The following is a 22,438-nucleotide window of genomic DNA, read 5'->3' as shown; positions in this document are numbered from 1 at the left end:
AGAGATACAGGAATCGCAGAATATTACTATAGTCGAGCCAATTTAATAGGCAACATTTGACGTCTATCAATTTTATCTTCGAAGAGAGGTAACCTGCTTAAAAACATCGATTATAGTGAATTAAATCGATACGGATTTGAAACATTTGTCAATCGAACTTATTAATTTATGATGATTTTTATTTACAAGTAATCAATGCATTCGATTCTAGATGTCAGATTTCGATTTTTAGAGTAACGTCTCTGGTATTTAAAAAGAAAAAAGGTTCATTGACACAAAATTGTAGCGACGTCAGTTCTTCAATTCAGAAATTGTTTATTATGTTTAGTATGGTTTATCAGTAAAATGAAATCTTAAAATTACTTGTATCGGTCATTATTATTATAAATATGTAATCGTAATTCAAAAAAGTTAAGCAAATGTGCAGTTCTAACAAAACGAAATATCATGATATTCTATGTCGTCGTTACTAGGTTAGGTACGTTGTTGAATTTTGTTGAACTGTCAAATGTTGCCTATTAAAATGGCTCTACTATACTCTGTGTCTACACTTCTGTCAACTGTCAAAGTCAATTGAATGTTGTCATATGTCTTTGTTATTATCGTGTTATTATCTGTGCACCTGCCGCCTTCCTCATTCGAAAGTTGAGTGCGTTGGCGGCAGAACGTATCTTGTGTGTGTATAAACTTGCAAACTCGCAAGTTTACAACAATTTTTTATGATGAAAAAATGGTGGAACTGGGTTCTCGCCTTTGCTTTGGCGTGCTTATTATTGGTTGTTATACCTCTTTCCTATCCCGGAGGTAGGAGTAAAGAGGAGTTACGGCCAATGTTTGAAGAATATGTTCAAAAGTACAATAAAACTTATAAAAACAACCCAGCGGAATATGAAACAAGATTTGAGCACTTCGTGGTGAGTTTCTTAGCAAATTGAGTATTCAATTGAGTTTCTACTATAAGTGAATTATTGCAATTTATTCGTGCATTACAATACTATGTTAATTGTTTGTCAACAATTTGCTCGAGAAAAAGTTGTCGTAACTATCAAAGATTATCTAAATGTATGTAAGTAATGTCATTTCCAATAATAATTACAAGTTAATACCTTTTTAATAGTAGGAATAATTATGTCATATGGTGAAATTTCTTTAAACAATTTCACATCTCATTAGTTTGCTTTTTTATATACACAGTAGTAATCAGCTTTTAAATACTTTAATACATTATTTTATACATAAGTATCATAGAGCTGAGGAATTTATTTCTTACAAGTGAAAGAAAACTATTAACACTACCATGAAAAAATAAAGTTATTTCTGTTCACAACATCAATATAATGAGTATATAAGTGAAAGTAGATACTTTGTTTTATATTCATTAATAATGTTTAAGGATAGTACTACAATTTAGAAATAAATATATAATATCAATAACTTATAATAATAATAAATTATTACCCAATAATTATAAAATATATGAAATTTTTAAAATGCAAGAAATATAAACTATTTCTTATATATAACAATTTTATGCTCATAATAATATAAATATTTTAAATAATACATAAAACTGAATTTCTTGAAACACAACAAATAATTAGCAACCATAAGTAGATTACTCACAATAATTTAATTAACAAAGAACTGAGAATGTAACGCAAGTGTTTATAATCTATGATATCTTGACAGGCTTCAGTTCAGGAAATAGACGATCTGAACTCAAAATCGCGAGGGCCAGAACAGCAAAGAGCTAAATATGGTCTAACACACTTGTCAGATATGTCCAAAGCGGAGTTCGAAGAAATACATCTATCTGATGAGCAGCCGAATAGACGACAGTCTACTAAGACCTGGGACGATACAGAAAACCATGATAGGAATAGATATAGGGTTGGCAATCAAGAAGGCCGCACTCCAAATGAAACTCATGATAATGTGTACATTATTATACGGAATAAAAGAGCAGCGCTGCCACTTCAAGTTGATTGGTGAGTTACTTCAGTATGTGGATGGATGTTTGTTATTTTTTAAGCTAAAACAACTAGCAAGACCCGTGTGTTTGACTAATGTTATTAAAGTATCATACTATTGAGACCGCAGGATGATGACAGGAGAGGGGCAAATATAAACTGTATCGGTTTTTTAGTCTTCTATTGAATATTAAAACTTAAAAAGAAGTTATGGGATGAACTGGTGTCTTTAATAAGTCTATCAATATAAAGTTTATCCAGAAATTACCAAGTAAGTTTTATTAAGTACATTGTACTTACAAACATTGAAATTTACAAGCTCTACCATTTATCAATTGAATATTGTGATATAAATTGATGTTGATATGATGAAAGTGCTCTTTATATCACATTGAATGAACATCACTTTAATATGGTCAATTCGATCCACATGCCTTTACATAATCTTACTAAAATTCTAACGCGAAATTTTGTAAAATATTTATATATTAAAACATCGTATTAATACCAACGATACATGATATTGTATTGTATGTATGTTACTCTTTCACGCAAAAACCACTAAACGGTTTTTGATTATACAAATAGCAGTGACGGTTTTTAAAATATGTACAGTGTACTTGCCCTTGGGTATAACTGCGCGGCATACCTAGTATTATATAATTAGGGTCATTAACTGTGCCATTCATGTTGTTATTTAAATTTTTTGTTTACTGCTAGGTATGTAATGTGACTGTTTTATCATTAAAAATAATACAAATCTGCTTCAATTAAAATAAATATTGTGTACTTACATTTAACCGACGTTTGCTAAAATTTTATTTGAACCACGAAATGGGTACCCTTTTATACGGTTAATATGTGAGTCAGCTAGATACAATAAATAATATTATAATAAAATACAGATTTCCTTGTTGCGTTAAGTCGAAGGTTGACCTTTGAACTCGGCGCCATTTTTAAATCGCTAAGGAGTTAAAATGCACATGATCGTATTATACCAACGATACATGATATGTAAACCGATATTTTTTATCCGGAATTATGCATCGCTTTTTATTTAATTTACAAAGAGTTACCTACTAGTTATGTATATATTTTTCTAAATACCTAGGTATAAATAATTGTGAAATAGCTCAGTAGGTACATACATTATGACGTAATCAATTCTTATGATATCGAAAACAATAATATAGAAAAACTATAGTAATGTAAAATTACCTTTTTTATTTATATCACCTATTTTTAAAGGAGATTGTATGATATTCAGATGATCCTTAGATGGATCCTTATGATGATCTTTCACGCCATAGAAAAATAAAAACTCTACCAAGAAAAAAAACTCGTTTTCGATTTATCTTCAACATCGTTAAGACTAGCCATAATGCATATATTATTATAATTTAAATGGTATTATATTCCTTAATCCATCTCATCTATAACACTATCTAATAATAAACATCACCTGTCCAATATTGGTTTAAATATCTAGTTTGCTAACGTGCGGTCGAAATATAAGGTACCTACTACCTACCCCATTCCAACCTAAAATTTCCTTGGATACTAAATTGCAGGCCTAATCAATATTTTATATATTGTGATAGTCAAATCACGTTGATACAAGCTTCAAAATAACCGGTATAATAAAATAATTCATAGAAATTATGTATGTATAACAGGAAAAAGTATCGCAAGAAAAAGCAAAAGTATTTTTTATGAATGAAATAATGCATAATGCAGAATTATCATATTAGTTAATTTGAAAAAATAAAGAATATTTTACGTAAAATAACAAGGCGTCTTAAGAATTTGATCCCGATCAAGGTTATCAGGTTTTTAATGAATATAGTTTTATTCAATCCTTATCTTTTAATACGTTATGAAACACAAAGGTGTTTAGTCTTTTGCATTATATTATGAGCATATTTTTACCGCTATAAGAATAACAATAATTGTCTTCAAATGTATTCTATAGATACCTATAATAGATAGATACAAAACAAATATTTCCGTATCCTGCCTTGAGTTTTATAGTTTCAAATATAATTGTAGCTCATACCAAGACCGGTTAATTTATGGTAATTTGTACCTTAATAATCTTGTTTGACTGGTTTATTTTGAGAATATAGTAACTAGAAAAGTATTTCATTCTAACAAACAATTTCAAATAAACAATTTATTTATTCCATTTTTAAAACAAATAGACATATCAATAATTATAATAGTAATACGATACAATAGTTACGTTCTGCTATTGCAAAATTATCCCTTATCAGAACTATGAGATCCTGGGTTCGAACTTCGAACTAATCGTAGAAGGTTTATAAGTACATATTAACTATTAAGTAATAATAACCTGTACAGAGAACGTGTATTTCATGAAAAAATACAAATTCGAAATTCGATAAAATGTTCTTTTAATTTATAACTACTTCCTTTTTCCTTTTAATTATAACAAGACTGATACCAGTTGACATCCAGGTATCTTAAATTTTGTTTGGATAAAATCATTTCAATACCTTTTTTAATTATCTTGCACGTTATACAGGATGCTATTTGCACATCCTGTATGGATGTGGAGAGACATTTCTAGAGATTTTATGCTGGTTTTGACTTTAACTGACCGTTATTATAAAAAGAAAATTAACTGTAGCTGTACATTTTAGCCGGTTTGTGGTGTTCCGTACCCAAAGGGTTAAACGAGACCTACACACATACATGTCTGATAAACCTTTCCTTTAATCAAAGATAATAAAAACTTCATGTAATTTAAAATAATTTGGAAAATCCAAAAGTGCACGCCTCATAATTTTTTTTAATAAATATTTATTAATTATTATTTTTGTTTATTTAATAACAATTAAACCACATCGAATCAGACCCTGAAAAATGAAAGGGTTCTATTCCTGAGCATACTCAAGCGTAAGAGAAAAAAAAAGACTCGATTAGTAAAGTATTTCGGTCGCTATCGTGTTAACAAGAAAAAGGATCCGCACATACAGACACACGGACGTCCAAGACAGAACTTTTTTAAACTGTTTTTTAACTAGTTTAAATAACAAAAATGACATCAAAAATATCATGAACGTTAAAAATAGTGTTTTTTCTTAATATGTGTGTGTATGTATTATCTTACAAGTGCAATGTATGATACATAAAGACATTTTAAGTTTGAAAAATCAGATGTTTTGCGCGAAGTGACAGTAGTACCCACCTCAACGCTTCGCTTATGAGGCGTGCAATAAATGTAAATTGTGATGTAAAATGTTAGTGTCATTACTATCCACCCCATTTTCTCCCTAAAAAGGAAACATAATGTCACCGTTATATCCACTTCTATTCTATTATATATTCTCTTTTCCTCAGGCGGGCAAAAGGTGTAATCGGTCCAGTAAAGGACCAAGGGCTCTGTGGTGCGTGCTGGGCGTTCAGCACCATCGGGGCTATGGAAGCAATGGCGGCTATCTCTACGGGGAAGTTTCAACCGTTGAGTGTTCAGGTGAGAACAATATTAAGCCTATGCTCGGTTGTTTTGAAGCAAAAATTAAATAAAAAAGCAAGAATAAAACAGAAAAACCATGATAAAAAAGTAATTTCATAACATTGACTTCACAGTTTAGTTCTAAAAGTGTCCGAACTAAAACTCTGTTTACAGGTATACTAGACAGAGTTTTCTAGTGAGTGATACAATAGACTTTAAAGATTGACAGGCGAAATGCTCTGAAATTTTCGTTGAGCTTTTGAAAATGGGAGTCAAGTTGTTTATCAATCGTCAATGCTAAGAAACAATAAAACTTTCTTAATTTTCAATCTTATGCATTATTAACATAGAATATTTTATTTTTATCTTTACGTTACAACAGAGTCAATATAACTTTAAAAACTTGTTGCTAAAATGAATTGACCTGGTTACGGGGTCCGGATATAGCCTGTGCAAAAGTTAAAAATAAAACACATGTTTATTTATACATCCAAAAAGAGTACATTGAACTCAAAACTGGCCGTCCATGCAGGTTGTGTCTACTGTTTTGCGATCCTTTATCAGTTGAACTAAATTCAATTATTATTCAAAATAGATTAAAATAATTGGTTGTAATTTAGATTTCGATTGATTAATTTGTAGAGTCGCTTTAATTAGTAGTTTGAATTATTTGGCCCAACATTTAGGCTTCGTATTAAGTTATTAAGGTCTGTTTGAATTATTTCTAGTAAAATGTACCAAGATACAAAGTCTACATTCAGCACTTCTTAGTTGCAACATTTTCCACGGCTCAGTAATTCAATGGGTAATCTGACTCTTGACAAATCGCCTTACTTATCGTGTAAGGAAGAAGTGGTCGAAATACGACCTCCTCATTCTAATATCTTGCGTTCCACTACACATACCGAGAGGAAACTTATATTTGACAAATCTCATATTATATATATATACTCTAATCTATAAAAGCAACGACTATCGTTTCTAAAATATTAGGTTGGAATGGAAACCCTGTTTGTTAATTTTACTAATGGTCTGGTAGCCCAGTAGTCAAAATTCGACCATAGCCATGAGCAGAAATCATATGGGTGAATGTGCCAATTGTTTTAAAAAGATAATATAACCATACTGCACTGCGCACGTTCATGCAATTTTCTTCACTCAATAATACCATAGATAAGTAAGGTACAAAACAAAATTATAAAAACGTCGTTAAATCAATAGCATATATTATTCACAATGCAAAGCGGGTTTCACAGTGGGTTCCCTCATGTCCAGACACTAGAACGTTCAGATTACACGCCTCAGGTTCGCGAAGCTTAGCGAGCTTATGGTCATTCGATGCAATTCGCACTTTTGCGGTTTCCCTGTAACATTATAATTAGCTGCCTCGATGGGTGCACTGGTTTTATGGGACTATCCTGCTACAGAAAAATATGCTCTGATAACATTGATTAGGGTCTAATTTTCTGTTTTATGTCTTTGGTATCTTTTATTTTTATTAAAAAAAAAGAGAATGGATTGCGATTACCTTTAAAGATGACTCGCATAATGGGGATTTTTAGGATACAAATGCATACATTAGTGATTAGAAAAAAAAAATGAAGGAAGATTGTAAAACATTAATTAGAATTTTAATTGATTTTTATTTGAATTTTAGTCCATTCTACTTGCAAGACTAGGCCTTGACTTCTGCTCAAAATTATTTTATTAATCCTGGTAATATGTACTCGTACTGAAGAAGGGTAGGCAGACAAACTTACATTTAGTAGATTTTTCTCGTGTATGTGTTGAACAAAGTATTGTTTACAGATCTATAAAGCTGTGATACTTGCTTACACTTCTCAGTTTATTAATTTTTACGAAATGAAAAAACATTTAGACGTCTTACTCCTGCTCAAAATACTTATTTATCCTGAATTTTTTTATTCCAGGAGGTAAAAGATTGCGCAGGGCCTAAAAATTATATTATTTATCCTGATTTTTTTAATTCCAGGAGGTAATAGACTGCGCTGGTTTAGGTAACAGTGGCTGTGCTGGCGGGGATATATGCTTATTACTGGATTGGTTACTAATGACAAATACAGCAGTGGCAAGTGATAAGGAATACCCGCTTAAGTTGATGAACGGCGTCTGTGCGGTGAACGCTAACGCGACCGGAGTCAGGGTGAAGACGTTTACTTGTGATGAGTGAGTATGTTTATGTATATGTATAGTATGTTTAGTTGAGTTTAATAATTGTGTGGTCTTATAAGACCATCTCAGTCAGCTCTATAGAGCTGTGAAATTTGTTGATATTTTCAAATTTTCTGTTACAGAACCATAAGGAATTATGAATTTAAATGTTCTTCCTAAATCAATAATAATGCCTGTTTTCCTTTACCGATTGCAGCGCTATTGTCATTTTGTTTAAATTCCAGCCAATGGCCAATTAGTCGTGTTGTACCCTCTTAAAATAAAACAAAATTTGGGCACTTAAAATCAAATAGGCAATAATCTGTAAAATATGTTTTTGTCTTTGAACCAAATATACAGATCCGATCAGTTTTTGCATGAACGAGTCTACAATCCATCCATCTTACTCTTACCTGTTTACAATGTAATATAAGTTGGATACTTAACCAGAAATAATAATTTCAGTTTGGTCGGTGCAGAAGATAAGATTCTAAGCACTATAGCAACCCACGGTCCCGTAGCGGTCGCTGTGAATGCTCTCACGTGGCAGAACTACCTTGGCGGAGTTATACAGTATCATTGCAGGTAATTTTACCTACTTTATTACATCAGAATACTAGCGGCCCGCCCCGGCTTCGCCCGTGGTACCTACATGTTTAAACTATCCTATCTCTCAAGTTGGATCGAACTGCACATGGTGTGCGAATTTTATTATAATCGGTTAAGTGGTTTAGGAGTCCATTGAGGACAAACATTGTGACACGAGATTTATATATGTCGGAGACGGTCAATAGCGCGGATGCAAAACGACTCGAAGCACGAGTTCCGGGAGGTGGCAGCACAGTTGTTGGCGGCTTACTTCATGCTTGTACCGGGTCGAGCCGGTGAAGGCTCGCCCTCGGGACGGCACTTCACATTCGAACATCGAAGAGTTCGGACCATGCACTACTAGGAACTGTTAACCTTTTCTTTGCTAGTGTTTAATTTAAATGTGTAACGTAACGGTTATTAAGTGATTGTATTTAAAGTGATTGTATTAAAACTGACATGATTAAAAAGAGCAACTATAGAGTTTCTTGCCGGTTCTTCTCTGTAGATACTGCTTTCCGAATCGGTGGTAAATAAAGAAATGATTGAGTTTGAGGTGTTTCTTTGCTCGATTACCCAACGCAACGCCCACAGCTTGAAAATAGATTCACAATCTACATCTTGCTCCGACATCAGAATTGGGATCAAATCGAGCAAATGAGAAAACACGTGGCGATAACCTCGATACGATATACGATAACCTGATTAAAAGTCAAAGCGCTGCAACCACGTGGCACTTCGATCCAGTTTCAACGGGAAGAAGCATCCTACAGATCTACGAGCATACGTGTCACTGAGCAACCGGTGATAAAGGGAGAGCTCGTTATGTGCGGGCAGGGTGGCAACTTCGCCTCGCGCTGCGCGGATGCCACTGCTGCGCTCGAATCACCGCGCCGGAAGCCGTATCATCGCGAGCAGCGCCGTGTCATCATGTCGTGCACCGTGCCATGCGTCGAGCATCATGCGTCGAGCATCATGCGTGGCGCCATGTGGTGCTGCATCCATACTGAGCGCCGCGGCACCAAGCTGGGCTCCGCGACACCACGCCAGGCGTTGCACATCCACGCCAGGCACCGCAATACCACGCCGGGCGTCGCGCTACCATCACTACCATCAACACGTCGAGCCTGAGATCACCGGAACCAGAGCGACGTGTCGACGTGTCGTGCAACTATCCTTCAATCTCATACAAAACCGGTCAGTAGATAACATTTCCCTTTGAGTGTACAGTTAGATAAAGTAGGTTTTAGTAACTTATTTGAAAGAAAAAGAAATTTTTGCCAAAAACATTAGTTACAAAATTTATTTTAAAATTAATTGAGGAAAATGGTCACAGCCTCGGCAAAATGCTGCACAAAAACAGCGCTGATTTACAGGTTGTACCAAATGTTACGATTAGATTTTGTTTAAAGTTGTAGCCTACAAGACCAGTGTATAGTTAAATCTTATTGCATTACATTAAACTCAACTTATTTACGCAGTGATGTTATTATTAGGTCGTGCGATATGGCTTTAAGGTTTTGTAGTTGGTTAAAACTTATTCCATTACATTCAGCCCATCTTAGTTACGCAGTGATAAATTATCAGTACCTAGGTCGTGTGACTTGTATTTCACTTATTCAGGGACGCGTTTACTTTAGAAGGTAATTCGTGTTATTTTAAAAATGCTTCGCGGCGTAAGTACTGCCTTCAAGATGAAATTAAGTAACGACTTGTTTTAATGTTTGTAACTTTGCGAATTAACGCTAACAAAGAAAACACATTAATTTGTACACTGCATCCAGATTCTTCAATCGAACGTAAACAATAAACATTCACTTGTCCGTGTATCAGAACAAAAACAGTATGCGAATTGCTTTTAAATTAGTTTCATAACTACCCGCGTTAGTTTCTTGACTACCCGCATTAATTTTTTAAACTACCTGCGTTAGTTTTTATTTAGGCTATAACCCTTGACAAATAGCAATTAATTGCTACACAAAGACAGCCTTATTGCTATTCGATTAAAAACGAAAAGTAATGCGTTAACTAGTGCATTAGAGGTTTATAAACTTTTCGTAGGTTTTATTTAAGGTGATATTTGAGGTTAATTTCTTAAAATAATTTTGTGAACAATTCACAGTATGCAGTTTTTACAATATGCAGTTTTATGAAATGTTACAGATTTACTTTGATCGAATAAAAGGTAAATCGAGGCATTTAGTTTTGAATTTTTACTTGGAGAATTTATTAGGTCCTTATTTAGGCAGTTCATAATACAATGTCGCAGATAATTAGCGTGTTCAAATAAACAGCTGGCCTAAGATAAATGTTATGATTGGAATACGGGTCTAGATTTAGTTTGAGTACGTAACTTGATTGCTTTAAAATTATTTTAACTATCTCATCGACGTTTGGGTCCGTTCAATGTTAAGATATTAAGACTGTTGAAAATAATCTTAAGGTTAATAGCGCCATTACAGTTTACATACTGTCGTCAGATAATGTCTGTTTAATTGCATAGAGAAAAGAAAAACCCATCCAGGTTTTCTGAAGGTTTTTGAAGTGAAACTTCTTTATCGGGGTTGAAAAAAAAACTTTAGCGTGACATTTTTCCGTTACGCACCATTTTTTTCTTATCCCTATCACGCGTGATTCGACATATTTCTGTAAAGTTGCATATAGTAAATTATTTTTTGAAAAATAAGGTCATAAAGAAGTTTCATTTCGTGCGTAGTACACGCACATATTTTTCTTTTTTTAGCTTCAAATAAGTCCTAAACGTGGAGTATTCGATAGTACCTGATCGATTTACATCGATGGTACCTAATCGATTTACATCGATGGTACCTAATCGATTTACATCGATGGTACCTAATCGATTTACATCGATGGTACCTAATCGATTTACATCGATAGTACCGAATCGATTTTAACATTGTGTGCATTTAATGTAATTTCTTGATAATAGTTTTTGTGACTAGCTGCAGTTTGACATCAACTGAATACATCAATTAGGTAGTTGTACAGTAGTTGTTGAGCAGTTCATTCTTATTACGTTGAAACTAAAATTTAGCTCAGCCCTTTTGCCGTTCGATATTAGATTCACAGATGAGTTTAAGCCTACACTTAATAATTGTTTTAAGTTGAGTTTTCAAATTTGCCGATAAAAAAAAAAATTTGAAGGGTTTCTCGCGATTTTTTTGTAAGCAGATATGTTATCACATGATTACTTTAAATTCAAGTTGGTAAATATTCAGTTGAGAATAAGCTTTCACCACTTTGAGTGTTTTCTGCGGTTCAGTTACGAATTATTCGTTTTAAACTTTTTAAGATGTTATTTTTGTGCTGTTGTCACATTTGTTTGTCAATGATCATAACAACAAAATAAAACTGCTGTTAAAATTTGAGCAAGCTGCACAGGCTATCACTATGATAGACTTGGGAGGTATAATTCAGTAGAGTTGTAGTGGAGTATAGTTGTAGCATACTGATGGTTGTGTTGTCTCGTACGTTGTGAAGTAAATGTGTGTTGCGTGAAATAATATTGTGATGGTAATGTAGTTCATCGAAGGATTGTGGTGTTCTATCTGGCATGAGGTCCAGGATAGTAGATGTGTGTTCTGACCGGTCAGGAGGACCGGGGCAGTATGGTAACCCTGTAAGGTCAGTGTGGGCCGAGGCAGGATAGTAGTTATTTTGGTATCCCGAGATGAATTACCGTAGTAATGTAGTGTGAGAAATGGCGTACGGGGACACATGATTGTCAGTATGGCTGTATAGGAGATAACTTGAGTTTATTAAAACGAAAAACGATTAGAATATTGATTCTGTTGGATGAGTGATATTCAGTTCAGGTTTCACTTTTTTTTACTGTTGAGCTATTGAATCCTGTAAACACCAATAATCACTTTGAAAAGACAGATTTTGTTTATACTATGTTCGGGTAACTTCACCTTGTTAATATATTGAGGATGCCTGGGGGCCAAGTACCACTTGAAGTTGATTAATGTTTGAAATTTGAGTTTGAGTTGAGTGATAGCGATGAATCTTAGTTCGGTTGGTCAGAGTGTGCCAGTAGTCATTTCGTAGCCGTAGTCCGTTGAAATCGGTGTCTGCTATTAGGAGTTATGGCTGCTTATAGTAAACCGTGGATACGCGGTATTACCGTAGTCCGTTTGAAATCGGCGTCTGCTATTAGGAGTACAGATAGCTGCTTGTAGTAAACCGTGGATACGCGGTGGGCGAGTGACGCTGGCGGAGGTTGGGTCTTGTAGAGACCATTGGATTATGGGAGTCCGTGGGACTCGGCATTCGGAGGAATGCGTGTGGAACAAACATGAGGTTTGTTGTGGGGCTTAGTGAAAAGCCAGAGTTTGCATTCGGAGGAATGCGTGTGTGTTGTTGGGCTTAGTGAAAAGCCAGAGTTGGCATTCGGTGGAATGCGTGTGTGTTGTTGGGCTTAGTGAAAAGCCAGAGTTGGCATTCGGTGGAATGCGTGTGTGATGATGGGCTTAGTGAAAAGCCACAGGCCTCGGATAAGATTCATGCTCTAGTTTTTTTGTGATACTTTAATAATGATCTGCTGATGACAATAGCAGTGAAAGTGGTATTTGGTTGCTTAAGCGTTATTTTCTTTTAGTAGTTAGTTCATAAATTTAATTGAAATGATCAGGATTCAATGTTTCATTACTTTAATCAAAATGGTTTATTTCAAAGGGTTGAAGTTGGAAATTATTTTAGGATATTCAAATTAAGAAAAAACCTGTTTTCATATGAACTTAAATTTTGTTTTGAGATTCTTTGCTATAGGACGTTTCTTGTACAAATTTCATGATTCTGTTTTCACAAGAAATATCCTGAATTCCTTGCGTCCCCTGCGAATGTCGAAAGCTGCTATCTTTTGATCGACTGTTATAACTTTTCAAAGCTTAACGGGACGATGGTATGCGATATGAATTTCAAAGGTCTTGATAGATAGACTGATAGACTTACGGACAACTAAGTGATCTTAAGGGTTTAGTTTTTTTGAGTTTAATTGTAAAAATTTGTCAGGATTGGCCGAAGAGCATGTACTGTGCGAGATGTTTTCTATGTTACAGCACACACATACACGAGGACGTGTTCAGCGCAGGATGGCCGTGTCGGAGACGGTCAATAGCGCGGATGCAAAACGACTCGAAGCACGAGTTCCGGGAGGTGGCAGCACAGTTGTTGGCGGCTTACTTCATGCTTGTACCGGGTCGAGCCGGTGAAGGCTCGCCCTCGGGACGGCACTTCACATTCGAACATCGAAGAGTTCGGACCATGCACTACTAGGAACTGTTAACCTTTTCTTTGCTAGTGTTTAATTTAAATGTGTAACGTAACGGTTATTAAGTGATTGTATTTAAAGTGATTGTATTAAAACTGACATGATTAAAAAGAGCAACTATAGAGTTTCTTGCCGGTTCTTCTCTGTAGATACTGCTTTCCGAATCGGTGGTAAATAAAGAAATGATTGAGTTTGAGGTGTTTCTTTGCTCGATTACCCAACGCAACGCCCACAGCTTGAAAATAGATTCACAATCTACATCTTGCTCCGACATATATATTAAGATTAATTATTTTGAGGAGATAGATGTTATTGTTATTGATTTGAGTCAAGTATCGTATATACAGGGTGGAAGGTTAAGATGGGGCATGAAGGGCAGGTACCTTAACCGTTGTAGCTACATGAAAACGTTCTTAGGAGACTATCCTTAAATTCTTGAGAAATTTTAATCTGCATTAACAGATTTTTGAAAAAATTTACGGTCAGCAAAGAAATCGGCAGTTTTCAAAAAAAATTTTTTTGATGCCAATCGATCCAGTTTCTCATGGGGATCAAAACACTTTAAAAGACCAACTGAGGTATGAGTACTAGAAAAGTCAGAAATCGCGAAAAACTATTTTCATTCATGAAGAAGTAAAAAGACAAAGGCACAGCAGCATAACATGCCAGCGACGCGGGGCGTGAGCGGGCGGTGGCTGGCAGCTCGTGCACGAGATGAAAAATTATGTAAATTTGAATATCGAACGAACACGTCACATTTTTATGGCTTATGTAAACAATAACACATAGAAAACAAAAGTTACCAGAAGTCACTCTGTCTTCACTAAAAATGTCCTTAAATAATTTAGAACGTTTAGATCTGTTAGAGGCGTACTTTTTAAATAATAAAAACCCAACAGTTGCATTGGAATGGTACAGGAATAAATACCCAATGCGACATGTACCGACGCGAAAGGTAATTGCGAATCTTGTAAAAAATCTAGCAGAAAGTGGCTCATTTAAGAAAAGCTTGACGCGTCCGCGTCGTTCACGCGTATTGAATGAGAATACTGTGATAGCAATTTTAGCACTAATTGTGGAAGCATATCCCGAAATTTCTTCAAAACAAGTTGCCGTCGAAGTTGGTTGTTCGCACTGGATAGTTTTAAAAACATGGAAGAAATACGGCTACAAATGCTACCGCCATGGGCGATTAGTCCAAGCATTGCAATCTGGGGACTATGCACGCAGACTTGCATTTTGTAGATGGTTACGGGGAAAATTTAGTAGAGATAATGATTTTATGAGTGTTCTATTAGCGCATCTTTTGTTGAATCACTTATTTTCTTAGTGAATGTGTGGAAATAGTTTTTCGCGATTTCTGACTTTTCAAGTACTCATACCTCAGTTGGTCTTTTAGAGTGTTTTGATCCCCATGAGAAACTGGATCGATTGGCATCAAAAAATTTTTTTTGAAAACTGCCGATTTCCTTGCTGACCGTACATTTTTTCAAAAATCTGTGAATGCAGATTAAAATTTCTCAAGAATTTAAGGATAGTCTCCTAAGAACGTTTTCATGTAGCTACAACGGTTAAGGTACCTGCCCTTCATGCCCCATCTTAACCTTCCACCCTGTATAGTGTTTCTAGACTAGGTAATATTTTTGTTTTACTGCCATCAATGACTGACCGGTTGGCTTAGTTGGTAGTGACCCTGCCTTCCAAGCCAGAGGTCGTGGGTTCGATTCCCACCCGGGACAAATATTTGTGTGATGTTTGCTCTGTGTCTGGGTGTTGATTATTTATATAAGTAATTATTTAAAATTATATATGTATGTTTATCAGCCATCTGGTTTCCATAACACAAGCGAAAGCTTAGTATGGGATCAGATCATGCCGTATGTGAAAATTGTCCTGAAATAAATCAATATGATACTAAATTCTCTAATGAAACTGGATTATGAATACACTTGGATAAATATATAAAATCCGTTAGAAATTTGACCTTGATGGACTGATATTGAAGAGATTATCACTTATTTGCATAAACATGATGTTTGCTCTTTTGGCTAAGTATCAAGATTTTTTTGGACAGGCTATGGATAAGATTTTTATAATACAAGTAATATAGTAAAGGTAGAAATATTTTTGAATTGAACTAAACTTTTTTAATGCTGTAATCGAACTTATATGAATAACGAACGTAACATATTTTTGTGTGTTAATATTATGATCAATATAGTTTTAGTTTTCATATTCCATCATTTCTAAATTCACTCGTTTGTACTAAAAACTCATTTTCACTATTAAATCCTATATGTATATGTAAGATTTAACTTAGAATATATTTATTGATTAATAAATGTATTTATTATTATTTTATTAAACAATAATAAATACATTTATTTATTTTATTAAATAATAATAAATACATTTATTTATCTTTTTCACAAGGGTTTAAAAGGGTACAAGAGTGTTTACAAACATAATAAGCTAGCTGCTCCGCGCGGTTTCACCCCCGCGGCTCCACTCCTGTTGGTCGTAGCGTGATGATACATAGCCTATAACCTTCCTCGATAAATGGGCTATCTAACAGCGCTGTTCGGGTGTTAGCCCACAGCATGGCTGAGTCTGTTCCGATTGCCTAATATGTGTTTACTTTTTAAGTTAAGATAGTCTTAGTTTTTGTTGGCAATAAAGCTTTTTTTCTTTCTTTCTTTCTTTCTTTCTAACAGCGAAAGAATTTTTCAAATCGGACTAGTAGTTACTGAGATTAGCGCGTTCAAACAAACAAACAAACTCCTCAGCTTTATAATATTAGTATAGATTAGGCAAATGATTTATTTATTTGTTATTTTTTTCCAGTGGAGCACCAGCAGACTTGAACCACGCGGTGGAATTAGTAGGCTACGATTTAACAGCCGAAGTTCCATATTATATAGCAAAGAATTCGTGGGGCACAGGCTTTGGGCTTGAGGGTTATATACAACTCGCTATTGGTAGCAATGTGTGTGGTCTGGCCAATGAAGTGGCTAGCGTTGATGTTATAGTGTAGTGTTAGTGTTCGAAAGTGTCTAAGTGTTAGCACTTGAGAAAGGTGTCCTTAAAGTGTGTCTAAGTGTTAGCATTGAGAAAAGTGTGCGTGTTTGTCACTTTGGGGAATTAAAGTGTCGATGGAAAGTGTTAATTGGCCTCAAAGTGCACTTAGAGGAATAAGTGTTTTCAATATTAAATGTATGGTAACAAGTGTTAAAAAAACAGTGTGTGTATTGACTCTATTTCTTTAATCGCTCTATAGGGAATTTTTTAATTTGTTTTGGTGATCTTGGAAAAATTTTAATTGATTTTTTATTCTATTACCTGCCAGCCTTTTTTCCCAACAATTATTACGATTCTATCGGAGGTAACAACCCGTCAAGTTCTTTAACGATTTAAAAAATTTTTACACTTTCACAGTAGGGTAAACAGGTACTAAGTGTAATTGTTTAAAAAGAATGTAGAAATTTTTGTATTATTTTTTTTCTGAAATGTATGTAATTATATAAAATTTAAAAATTACATACATATAAAAGTATGTATGTAATTGGTATAAAAAACTTTTCTATTATTGTTGAACGAAAACTTCACAGTGCCTTCTGTAATCGATATTAAATACAGAGACAAATTTATAGTGTAGGTTCTTACTCTTGCCATTTTGTACCTTAAAATTATACACATAAGATAAGTTTATCACAAGGCTTAAAAATGTTACCCTAAAAATACTGTATTTAATATACCTCGAATAACTATTTTTCCAACCATTGAAGGGACATTAGTTAAATACTCTTAAAATTAATGTTATTTATTATTGAAGAATATTTATTGGTGAAAGTATTAAATATTTAAAAAATGAAGGTATTTATGAAATTGGTGATTTTATAGTGCCTTCTCTTTCACACTTTGTCTGTAGTAGACAGAGATAGCAATAAATATAGCATTTAGAATATTTTTTTGTTATGTTATGTCATGATGTTTCTAAGTACAGGTCTCTAAGTAGAGATAAACTACGATAACATGGCGCGCCCCTCCAAAATTCAAAACGTTTGAAAGTATTTGTGAAAGTATTTACAATGCACCACCAAGATTCACAACGCATGTGTGCGTAATGAGACGGCCGTCAAACAAAAACAAATCCACGGATTTGTTGCTCGACTAGTCACGCTCTAATCGCTCATTATTATTAGTAATGGCGCTGCACTGACGTATTCTATGAAAACGACACGTGCGTTGTCTTGGGCGCTCGGCAACTTATGATTAGTTGACCAACAAATCTGGACGTAAAGTACTAACGACGAATACGTTCAACTACATACAAACTCCTTCGTAAGGATGTCACTACACACATTGAAACAGTAATTTGGAGGGGCGCGCCATGTTATCGTAGTTTATCTCTAATTGTTTATTATTAAATAATAATTAATAGTTAACTAGTATTGTTAAGAATAATAATTTAGTTATAACGTTTTTTATTGTATTAAGTATATTATTGTTTCATTTACATATTTATCATTAATTATTACATGTATTATATTTTATAATAACCATTTTCATACATTATATTATATTTTTTGTTCGTTATATTGAACTAAATTGTATGTATATTAAAATTCAGTAATAATGCGATCCGTCCTTTTTGAAATTTTGAAAAACAAGCATATTATTTTGAAAATAGTGAAACAAAAGGATTTTTTTTTATGTTTTTAGTTGATATTCAATGTATTTAGTTGATATTTAATAAAAATCTCTATTTAATATTCTGTTTAAGTTTCCACATGGCATTCCTATTATTTAAGTTATTACTATTGTAAGAATACAGTTAATATCTCTCCTCTATTGCTAAGCTTTAAAATAAGAAACTAAAAGACTAATTTATACAAGTTTACCATTACAATGTTGTATTAGAATTCGAATTATTAAATTTATATTCGTAACTACTGTATTAAAATTGATTATTGTTATTTTAATATGAAACTCAAGACAATTTATAACATTCCATTCCAATGTTTTCTCTCTGAAATTTCTCAAAGGGAATAAATTATGAGGTTTGTAAAAATTGTGCCTTTGTATTTTTATACCTTTTGTAATAAATGTTTATTTAAAGAAAAATGTTTTATTTATTTAGTGTGTGTGGTGTGTGGATGATCAGTGACATGCTTTGCAAGATATGCAATTGACCAATATGCATACATCCTACTTCTTATAATCATATCGAAAAGTACTGAACAGATTTTGATGATACTTCGCAGTGATGTAACAGTAACATAAAAGCTATAGAAATGCTTGCCATTTTGCCTACAACCTTTATGCCGGTTGGAACGGCGCGGCGCAACTAGTTTTTATATTTTGATGTACTCTATTTGAAAAATATTTACGCGCGTGAAAAATATTTTAAAATGTTAATGTGTAAATATACTCTAAACGGAATAATCCTACCTATATAATTTGGCACATAATTCCTTGACCACGTTAAATACGAAATAAGTGTTCGCATTTGAAAAGTAAAATATAATAAAATATTGTGAATTAATGACTTATTTTATAAATCGGTTATGTACATGCTAAAGCTAAAGTACATGAAAAAAATTCATAATAATTAGTTGTTATAATAAATGTTTAACATAACGTATTCTATATCTCGATTTTTTACAACAAAACCATGGAGTAAAGGTGTTGTTTACAAAATAATATAACGATAGTTGATACTTTGGATAACAGATAACTTGATATTTTGACCATAATAATTGTTTGTGAATTAAGTGCCTGATTTGCGCTTGACGTGGTTGTGTTATGTAAGTACCGTATCAATTTTATTGATATTACTGATTATAATATGAAAAAAATAATATAATTTATATTAAGAAGTTCATCAATATTGTATTTTATGTCTATGTAAATGTAGATGGTTGTTTTTATAATATTTTTCTTTACTTTTAATACAAGTCGAATATAATCTTAATAAGACAAATACTTACTCATATTACATATATAATTATATCTTTACAAAAACTATTTTATTGCCTACATTACTTTACTACGATAAAGTGAAATGGCACCATTTCACATGTTCATAATGTCTCACTTTTAAATAATTGATTTAGTAACAACATGGTGTATTTAACGGAGCAAGAGTTCGGGACAATAAATGATGAAGTCGTGAAGAGGTATACTTGGCGAACTGACAGCGGGTTTTCACTGAGTGCCATATCTTTTGGCGCCATTGTCCAGAGCCTTCAGGTAGCAATAAAACTTATGTATACTTACTATAAGGGTTGAATAATTATTAATATTAAGGATAGAATTTTGGGAATTAACTAGTCCATACATGTTTTTTTTTAATTACGAATGTATAGACTATCTTTATAAAATACTATCTTTTCTTATCTGTAGGAATAATTTGCTTCGTTCGTATTCGAATTATGTATAAATCTTAACCATTCTAAAATCCAGCTGATACACAAAAAAAAAAATTATCAAAATCGGTCAACGCGTTTACGAGGTTACGAGTTCTGTGACAAACACATAAAAATATAGTGTTTGCTCCTTACTATAGGTACCTATGTACTTATTAATAAATGATTATAATATACTCATAAATTATATTTCACCAGGTGCCCGACAAAGACGGCAATATCAGCGACGTAGTTCTTGGCTTTGATGACCTCCAGAGTTACGTTGAGAGCAATATAAAGAACTTTGGCGGAGTGATCGGAAGGTGCACCAATAGGGTCGCGGAGGGAACCATACAGATTGATGGGGTCACTCATCGTCTTACTAAGAATAAAGACGGACATCATGTGCATGGCGGGAATTTGGCTTTTGATAAGGTGAGGTTTTTAAATCGTTGTAGAATTTCGTGGAAAATTTTTGAGTAAGAAAACGCCAAGCAGAAAAGATTAATGGGGCTCTATAAATTCGCAATGTTGAAAAATGTTTGAGTTTTAATATGTTGTTTTATAAATATTATATGTAAAAACTTAAATTCGATAAAAAAATAACATACGAGTATAGGTAATATTCTGTTGATGATAAAATCAGATATATTACGGTCTACACGTACATACCTACTATGTATTACATACTAATAGGTTTAGATACGCTAAATTCAACAATTTTAATTAACAAATAGGTCAACTGGAGTTCCACCGTAGACGGCACTAGGGTGGTATTCAGCAGGCTCTCCAAGGATGGTGAAGAAGGTTACCCAGGGGACCTGATGGTGAACATCACATACGAAGTGAGGGATGATGACACTTGGTACATAGAGTATACCGCCAGCTCCACCAAGAAGACCATCATCAATATGACAAATCATTCATACTTTAATTTGGCGGGACACGAGAGTGGAGCTGAGGGCCTATATAATCATCTGGTAACAATGAACTGTGATAAGTAAGTTTAATTTATGAAACTACATACCAACAAAATTTTAAATTGGAAACTTATGTGCTTAACTATAACAAGCTTTTTTCCTCAATTTTCATTGCTATCTGAGCTTGTCTGATCATGATCGGGTCTGGTAACGGAGTTATTCTTAAGCTCAACAAACTACCTATGTAGATTTTCTAAACGTGTAGATATTGTAAAGTTTTCCTCTATGTGGTTATAATTGAAGAATTCGAAATACGTTAAACTAATGATTCTAGAAAGAAAATTTGAGCATTATATATTGTAGTAGTTTGTAGTATGTTTACTTTTTATCGAATAATAGTTACTCAAATTTTCTTTCTTTTATAAAACCAGTCGTTTGTATAAAGGTTTAGTAGAATAAAATGAATTTTGTCTGCAGAGTGGTAGAAGTAAGGTCTGACTGGGTGCCAACTGGCCGACTCCTGCCCGTCGGAGGAACTCCATTTGACCTGAGAAGTCCCAAACGCCTCGGCGATATTATAGAAAATTCCAAGAATCTTTTCCATCACAATTTGTGTGTGACGAAGAATGGTAACAAGGTAAGATATATTACATTAAATAAAATACGTCTCGTTCTTTTTTAAAAAAAAAAAAATGGTACATTTTGCCCACCTTGTTGATTAGTCCAATTATAAAATGGAAACTATACTGTGTAGAAATACTATCTAATACAATTTATTCATATCAGATAATGATATATTTAAACTATATCTCTTAAATCTATCATTATAACCACCAGGTAACAGTTTATTTCTTATAAACTGTGACCTGGTGTTCTTCTAACGTTTTCCAAGAAAATAGCTTCCCCAATGTTACCTATTTTTCCAATTTTTTAAGATTAAAAAGTTAAAATAACTCAAATAATTCCAGGGTCTAAACTTCCTCTCCCGCGTCTACCACCCACCGTCAGGCCGCTTCATGGACGTCTACAGCGATCAGCCCAGTATTCTCTTTTACAATGCGAATTATTTCCCCACTAAAGAAGAAGCTGGGATTGTCGGAAAAGATGGCGCTAGTTATCGTCGTCACGCAGGAATGTGTATAGAAACACAGAATTACATAGATGCTGTACATCATCCTTCCTTCCCTAGTGTTATTTTGAAACCTGGCGACATTTATAAACAGAAGACGGAGTACAGATTCGGTGTTGTTAAACAAAATGGAGTTGTTGCTCCGGCGTAAAATAAAATATTTTTAAAGATGTGTGTTTTATTTTTGAAGTAAAACTTCTTTAGGCGCGACTAGGGAGTAACTCAGATTTTTTTTCTGACGGAAGTAACGCTGTGTAGTTTCCGCCATTTAAAAATAATAATTCTGATTGGTTGTCTAATAAAATAAAACGCTTGATTGACAGACAAGAACAAAAAACTATATTTTAAAAACCGAACATATCTAAACCTAACACACTTCTTGCTACATGTCGCTACTAAATAGTTCGTATATGAGTGATATTGTTGATACAAAATAAAGATATAAAATAACACCCCTACTTATCACAATATTCACTAAACA

The 22,438-nt window shown here is 33.7% G+C and overlaps 2 protein-coding genes across 2 annotated transcripts; both read left to right on the top strand.

The window, feature by feature from the left end:
• The first annotated feature begins 625 nt into the window (after positions 1–625).
• LOC149897278 (cathepsin O-like) lies at positions 626–17,216 on the top strand. The gene is made up of 6 exons (XM_090116795.1): positions 626–914; positions 1,690–1,988; positions 5,334–5,466; positions 7,442–7,635; positions 8,086–8,205; positions 16,346–17,216. Exons 1-6 carry the CDS (start codon positions 720–722, stop codon positions 16,533–16,535), a joined length of 1,131 nt encoding a protein of 376 aa, XP_089972921.1. The 5' UTR covers positions 626–719; the 3' UTR covers positions 16,536–17,216.
• Positions 17,217–19,624: 2,408 nt separating this feature from the next.
• Positions 19,625–22,112, top strand: LOC149897277 (galactose mutarotase-like). The gene is made up of 5 exons (XM_090116828.1): positions 19,625–19,753; positions 20,128–20,343; positions 20,646–20,908; positions 21,306–21,465; positions 21,797–22,112. Exons 1-5 carry the CDS (start codon positions 19,625–19,627, stop codon positions 22,106–22,108), a joined length of 1,080 nt encoding a protein of 359 aa, XP_089972954.1. The 3' UTR covers positions 22,109–22,112.
• Positions 22,113–22,438: the final 326 nt, after the last annotated feature.

This window comes from Colias eurytheme, chromosome 26 (genome assembly GCF_061535395.1).
Source record: "Colias eurytheme isolate Ceu_HAF_F1 chromosome 26, ilColEury1 Martin Lab GWU primary, whole genome shotgun sequence".
NCBI classification, from domain to species: domain Eukaryota; kingdom Metazoa; phylum Arthropoda; class Insecta; order Lepidoptera; family Pieridae; genus Colias; species Colias eurytheme.
This window is presented reverse-complemented; position numbering and strand designations above follow the sequence as displayed.